At 32.9% G+C, this 7,475-nt stretch overlaps 1 protein-coding gene across 2 annotated transcripts; it reads right to left on the bottom strand.

Annotated features, from left to right (window-relative positions):
* Window positions 1-234: 234 nt before the first annotated feature.
* On the bottom strand, window positions 235-6,900 carry LOC111991881 (probable myosin-binding protein 6). 2 transcript variants are annotated; one of them, XM_065769620.1, is made up of 5 exons: window positions 6,811-6,900; window positions 6,609-6,713; window positions 5,726-6,486; window positions 4,071-5,434; window positions 235-566 (listed from the first exon to the last, which is right to left on the bottom strand). In XM_065769620.1, exons 3-4 carry the CDS (start codon window positions 6,348-6,350, stop codon window positions 4,164-4,166), a joined length of 1,896 nt encoding a protein of 631 aa, XP_065625692.1. In that variant the 5' UTR covers window positions 6,351-6,486; window positions 6,609-6,713; window positions 6,811-6,900; the 3' UTR covers window positions 235-566; window positions 4,071-4,163. The 2 variants fall into 2 exon arrangements, with proteins under 2 accessions (XP_065625692.1, XP_023879464.2); XM_024023696.2 differs by lacking the exon at window positions 6,811-6,900 and having other exon boundaries at window positions 6,609-6,800.
* Window positions 6,901-7,475: the final 575 nt, after the last annotated feature.

The following is a 7,475-nucleotide window of genomic DNA, read 5'->3' as shown; positions in this document are numbered from 1 at the left end:
CTATTTCATTGGGGAGCAGCCAAGTCCACATAAACTTAAAAAAAAGTCACAATTTTCTTTTTAATTATCTTCTTTACATGAAAAATTCTGAACATGATAATTACACCCGTTGCCTGCCTTATTGCCTTTTGGCCATAAAAATGATTGATACCAAATTATTAATCATTTTTCTCCCCTTCTTTGCCAAAGGCAAGGCAAGAAAAGGTGGGATGGATGTATCACTTTAAAATAAAATACAGCTTCAAACTTATTTTGCTTATTATTATTATAGACTCAAACATAAGAGTTTATTTACACTTTACAACACGCAAAAGACCATTGCATTCCAAAAGACTCTACAGTTCATCTAAAATCTTCTGAGGATACACCTGCCCTAAAGCACAAGGAGATTCTTTAGATAGCTCATAGCTGGTAACCAGGGATGGAGATAGGACTTCAAACGAGGGGGGCCAACCCAAAAAAAAAAAAAAAATCACCTGAAAATAGATACGTCTCTGCTGGTAAGGTAAGTATTGTACATGAGCTTCCCAGGACAAACTTGGGGAGCATCTTTTCTTGAAAATCACCTGAAAATAAACAATGATTAATATGGTAACACCCAACATTAACAAGAACATTTAGGACTAATTAAATGTGATGTGAAGAAGAGAGGTACTGTATTTGTAAAGAAAGGCTGCATATATAATGCTTTATTTAATATGAGCAGTAGCAGGTTCACTCCAGAATTAATTCTTACATATATATACTTCACCCTTCCCTTCTTACCATATTATCCTTTGACTACACTACTAATTTGAGTAATTTCCCCTCAAGAATAATGACATATTGACATATTCAGGGGATATTACAATACAATGCAATAAATAAGGCTTTAATTTTTACCATCTTTCAACAAGGACTACTTCACTAAAATATATAATATCCTTCACATTTTAACATATTTCCAAGAGAATAAAAATGACGTCGCGTCCTTCACCCACCAACTTGTATTTATCACAAAAAGATTCACAACCCATGCCACCAGTACTTATATTATGCTCAAGGACACAATATCAGCTACATAATTATTAGAAGAAAACTGTTTTAAAACTTTGTCATGCATGGTACATATATAAGTTTATTTACGCAACAAGTAAAATATCATTTTGACTACAAGTACATGGTATACAATTACAAAAACTTGTTTTGAAAATGCTGATGTTAAACTGACCTGCTTAGATACTCAACCTATATTGATAATACAAGTCTTATGATCATTAGTAGTTTTTCCAGATACTAATCAACTACATCAATTAAATAATCCTGCAGTTCAAGACTAAGTTTAACGTCAAAATCATGTGATAAGTTAAACCTGATAGTTTACCAGAGTTGTTAAAACAAATTATATGATGGACAAGCATGAAGGCCAAGAAATGCTTAGTAAATCACCTGACAATTATTTACTCTCTCTGTGTCTTTTTGTTGGTCATGTTTAGAGAATTTAAAACATCATATAATGCATATCTTTCAAATAAAAAGTATTATGTTTCCAAATTTACCCTCTTTAGTTTCAAATTTTATACTCAAATCAATAAATCTATATTATTTATAAAGGATTCCCTCTTTGGACTGGACTTTTATGTAATTAAAAAATACCGCTAAACCTTAGTTTAACGGGGAGAAAACTTGATGACAACCCAGTAAAAATATACCTCTAATTCCACTTAAAATGCCTATAAAATAGGATACTCTTCTACTAATCCATGACTTTGAAACAAACTTATCCAAATTAAAAAAGAAAAAAAAAAAAAAAAAGGGAACTATGACACTAGACCAAAAACAGAGGCTACTATATATATATATATATATATAAAAGCAGAAACCTCATGCGGGAGAGTTCTGCCATGTGTTTGGATGAGTAGTTTTCCATTTATCCTTTCATCTCCATATTCTCATCAATGTTCAATTTAAGCTATAAATGCAGAAGATTAAACGATTCTGGTTCCACTCCCTTTTCCAATTTCTTGAACTCTTTTACTTTTAATTTTATAAATTTCAGAAATGTAAAGTTTTCTCCATTCAATGTTAGTTTTACATGTTATTTTATATATTCCAATTTCACAAAATATCAAAGGGCCAAAGGAAGAGAGAGAGAGAGAGAGCCAAATACGTAGAATAAGAAATCAGTGTTAAGAAGAGTGTGAGATTAGCTTTGGTTTTAGGTGCATATGATCTTTACTTTTCAACAACATTGTCAAAGCTTGATACAATGCTTTAGCAACATTTAGGGTTTCTAAAAGGTATGTTTGGAAAAGACATAGTCTTTATCTGTGTTATTTGTGTTTATTTAGTATATTTTTGGGAAGTGCTTAATCTTTGTAAGTGAATGAGGTACTCAAATGTATGTAAAACTAAACTTAAGATATGAAATAACATATTTTTATTTTTTTCTCTATTCAATTGTTGTTATATTTTCAAGTCTCTTGACAAAGTATATTTAGTTTTACAAATGAAAGATTATAAACCTTAAATCTTTGATTTTCAGCCTTTAAAACTTCACTTTTTTTTGAAATACTCCTAGGAAAAATATAAAGAAATAATAAGAAGTTTCATATTGAAAAGGTCAAACGTAAGAACAAAATATACATGTATGCATGATAAAATGAAGTAAAAATGAATAGGCACGTGGTGACATTTTTAGGGCATAATTAATTATGATTACTTATGAATATACTAGATTACAAATTTTTTCTTCATTATTTTAGTGACATATAATACATAATCAAAATTAATTTCCCCAACATTATAATACATTTAAGTATTATAAAATAACTAATAATGAACACGCGTGTTGCATGGGATATTCGCTAGTAAAGTTAATGAATGAAGTGTGTTCTTCAAATAAAGTAATGCTTCATTTGTTTGGACATTAACATTTTCTAGAAAATAAATAATTTTCTATAAAGCATTTTTTAGAAAACTATATAATTTTTCTATGTTTGGTAGCAACCTTAAAATGAGTTGGAAAACTATCTTTTAACTTCCCTTATATAGCTAGGTGAGAGATAGAGTTGTTTTTTAGAAAATTTTTGTAAAAAACAACTCTATCTCACGTCAAACTAAATAAAGGAAGTCAAGATATAGTTTTCCTCTTACCCATCTTTTCCTAATATCACCAAATATAGGAAAATACGAAAAACTATCTTTACATACATAAAATTAGGAACGTTCAATTATTGTATGCATTGACTTTTAAAAAACAAACATATTTAGGGTCATCCCAAAATGGAATAGAAGACCAACAAAAAAGGATAGATGAAGAATACAGGAGAAGGCTAGATGCCTCAATGCTGAGAACTAAGCCCTGAAGAAATCTAATTTCAATGGCAAGAACAGACATCAGTTAACAAATGCTAACATGCAGAAAGGCCAAACTTCTCAGTGAATGAGCATTAGGCCCTAAATCAACTCATCAACAACAGAAAGAACAGACATTTCAAATACATTTGACATTTTTATGCCATTTGGTGGCTTGGACCAAGTGGTAATCAGGTAATCATTGTGGCACAAATAGTGAAAGTGTAAAAGCTAAGCCCCAAATCAAATCCCAAAATTTTGGGTTCGGCTTACTGTTTGGAAACTAAAAGGAAGACAATTAATATCATGGTAAGTAGCACCCACAGACGTGTAAGTGTTAATTGCAATGTACTGTAATGGCTATTCTGGAACTGTGATTATGAACTATATAACCTGGACAATTCTATTTTCCCTTTTTTTTTTCTTTTTCTTTTTTTTTTCATGTAGGGGAAACTTCATAAGTCTTATGTGCACCTACTCATATGATTTTGTCCAAACTCCATGTGAATATCCTTCTAAACTTTATAATGCTGTATCAAACAACAATACTCATGTCTGCATTATTCCTATATAAGATACAACCAACCCAATCATTTTCAGTGTTAAAAAGAGACAAAATCAGAGGACAATAACTGTAAGAGCAGATGACAAGGACCAGAGAAATCTAACAAACACTAGAATATAAACATTTATCCTACATGTCATAAAAATGCAATTAATGGTAAACAACCCACCTTAGAGGATGAATGGGAAAAGGAAGCCTGCTGCATGGGATCTCTCAACCATTTGAATTTCTCAAAGCAGGCTTGATATCTCCTTCATAAATTTCAATTGTCCTTTTCCCCATCCCCTTTCTCTAAATATATAGTCAACTCCTCTTTTTCCTCTTGGAGTACTTGTAGCCTTTCTGTGAGCCTTTCAATCCCAATGTCAAGTTTCAACTTCTCGTCAGAAAGCAAGCTTTTGCATTGTGAGTGAGTCAACACTGAAAACTTATCACTCATATCAAAACTACCTTTATGAATGTTAGGCTCAGCTACTGTCCTGCTTATGATTGGATGATCACTTAATGTCTCCCTCATCCAGTCCCCAGATGCTCCTAGTGGCACAGCACAATCTTTGGGTTCATCAACAACATTTCTAATTGATGACCCACTTTGATCTTTCGAAGTTTCATTTTTATCATCAACGACATGAACATCATAAACAACCAGTTCTGTATCGGGCATAGAACAATGGTGATTGCTGCCTGCTTGATCCTTATCATTCCGATATTTCTTGAGCTCCTCACCATCAAAAGAAAAATTTGTGTCAATGCCATTGCAAATTTGGGTTGCCTCACTTGTCATTTCTTGGCATTCTATGCTATTATCCATATTTTCATTTTCTTTACCTGTGAAAAAGACATTTTTCTCAAGAAGGCTATATCCTTGAATTTGACTTTGTTTCTCAACTAAAGGAGCCTCATAATTTGAAGACCATTTTGCTCTGTTTCCCATTTTCTTACCAATCAACATATTATTCTCAATCTGCAGCATTGGTTGTTTATTGTCAGTCAAATCAAGGGAAGATGAAGGTCTTTGTCCCCAATTATCCATCTTATCATTTATATCACCTGTTGGCATCTCATTTTCTAAAAGACTCATCTGCCTGTACTCTTCAATTTTCTTCTCCAAAAAATGATTCTCTATCTCCCTCCTAACAAGGATCTCTTTCAAAATATTCATCTCTTCTTCGTCATAATCACACTTTTCTTCTATCATCCTTTGGTACTGCCTCAATTCCATTTCTACTGATGCCTTATCCTGGTGCAAACGTGATATCTTGGACATCGCTTCATCAGCAGCACTTGCAGCAGCTGCTCTTTCTTTTTCCAGTTCTAGGATAAGAGCAGCATGAGCAGCTTTCTCTTCTTCAAGAGCTAGTTCCAACATTCTGATATTATACGCTTCATTTCTAACAATTTCCATATTGTCTGGAGCATTAGTTATGTATGTTGCAACTGAAGATGATGTGCCCTCATCACATGATCCACTCAATTCAAAACTATGCTGGTTTCTTTCCCCCACTTCAATGCTAATAGGTCCAATTATTTCACCTAAATGGCATAAAACATCAGCAAGCATGCTACAATATTTAATATGTCTAGCCTAATTAAAGTTAGAGCTTCAAATGTAATCAAAATTCAATTTTCAACATTTTGAAGTTTTTTGACCTTTTGTACAAAAAGATCGATAGATGAACAGAACTTTAAATATTGTTTATTGTCCAAATAGATTTAAATTGAAGTCCAAAACTCTTATAGTAGTCAATATCCTTGTTTAGTATTGCATTAAATAGCCATATCACATTAAAGACTGACAAGTGACAAGTTTAAATCATTTCACACCTGGAAAATCATCTTCTCTCACAGGTTCACAACCTAAGCTTTCACTGTCTTTGCCTCTCATTTCACTGCCATCATAAGGAAAGTTTGCAGCAACAACCGACCGCGAATCATCATTAGGCAAAACAGAAGAGAATTTTCTGTTGCCAAGAGCGGCTTTCCTTCGTCGCCGAGTTCCAGGCATTTTCTTCAGATCCAAAACCCTCTTCCCCTTGGCAACACAGTTTTGCAATAGTGGACTATGAAATGACGAACTGCAAGACGCTTCACCCTCTAATTCAAGAACCCCATTTTCACAACTTCCCTTTATGACCAACTTCCTATCTAAACTGCATCCTCGATTCTTAAAATCGAAAGGTAACTTGCTCAATGCAGAGTTCAAAACAGAATAGATAATCGTTGTTGGCCAATGAAAGAGCAAAGTTTGCCAGCACAAATTGCTATTTTTATAACCAAAAACCCCATTACAAGGACATGGCAGATACAGTCCAAAAAGGCTCAAGAATTTGGAGGTGAAAAACACATAAACTGATACACACAGCAGGAAATAAGCCAGAGAAAGGTGAAGAAAGGCTGCTATAAGGCCACCAAAAGTCCATGAATGAACTGGCCGGAATCGGAAATCCATTGTTTGTTGAAAATCTCAAAACCCCAAAGATTTCCAGAGAATAAAAACAAGAAGTAATTGATCATAACAACACATTTGGAGAAGTAGAACCTCAATACCCACCAACAAGCAAATTAAGCAGGAAACAACAAAGACCCTGTAAGCAAAATGCAATATAATAATATCTGCTTATCAGAAATGATAAATTAGAAAACTTGGTTGGAAGAGGTTAGCTTAGTTAATAAGGAAAGGAAGTAAAAAAAAGAAGAAGTGAAAAACCTGGAACTAGAAGTGAAGTTGAAACCCCATAAAGAAAGGATCTTGAGATGAGATGAGATTGATTATAGCTACCGACTTCCTTCTTCCTCGCGTGGGCGTGGCGTACTGTTATTATTATTATTTCACAGCAAAAAGAAAAGAGTAAATACAACTCAACTCAACTCAACACAACACAACACAGTACACATTAACACATACATACAGGTACTTCACCGCTTTCTAGTTTCTTCATCAGAGAAGTTGAAATGGGAATTTGTATATGTACACGTGCTGTCACTTCCCACTGTTTCCACTTCTCACGAGGGACGTCTCTCAATCACGTGCTCTCTCTCATTTTCAACACAAAACAAAGGCCAAGCCCATGTTATTCCCAATCCGGTCTCTCTAATTGTTGCTTCTCTATTTTATTTTTTTTAGAATTTTTTAAAATATACCCATACTTAAAAAAAAAAAAAGTAATTAAGTAAATTTTCTAACTTACCATTTACTTTATTTAAAAATTCAATACTATTTTTTTTTTTTACTTCTAAAGCTTAAATTCATAATGACATATTTAAAAACTTATACTTTTTAAAGTAAGAGGTAGTAAATTAAATGATTTTTCTTGAAAAAGTTGAGTTTTTTAATCATGACCAAGTGAAATAAGCCAGCCGACAAGTTGGCTCAATTTGCTAGAAATATCCCGGATTACATTACCTATGTAGAGGAATCTTCTAATATCATTTCTTTTGAATTATTTTTGATGTAGAAGTAGAAGACGTTGGATTGATGAGTGAATTTTGAAATATTTCCAAAAAAGACGAAAAAAAAAAAAATATGGAGGTAGAATGTTTTGTGACTATCATCATTCTTTTTTTTTTTTTTAGT

This window comes from Quercus suber, unplaced genomic scaffold (genome assembly GCF_002906115.3).
Source record: "Quercus suber isolate HL8 unplaced genomic scaffold, Cork oak 2.0 scaffold_1230, whole genome shotgun sequence".
In the NCBI taxonomy this organism is placed as follows: Eukaryota; Viridiplantae; Streptophyta; class Magnoliopsida; order Fagales; family Fagaceae; genus Quercus; species Quercus suber.
Note: the sequence above shows the minus strand (reverse complement) of the source record. Positions and strands in the feature narration are given on the sequence as shown.

Coding starts and splice junctions, on each gene's coding strand:
- LOC111991881 (XM_065769620.1), bottom strand. CDS start 6,350: ATGGATTTCCGATTCCGGCCAGTTCATTCATGGACTTTTGGTGGCCTT. Junction 5,435..5,725: donor GAGAGAAGATGATTTTCCAG/GTGTGAAATGAT, acceptor TATGCCATTTAG/GTGAAATAATTGGACCTATT.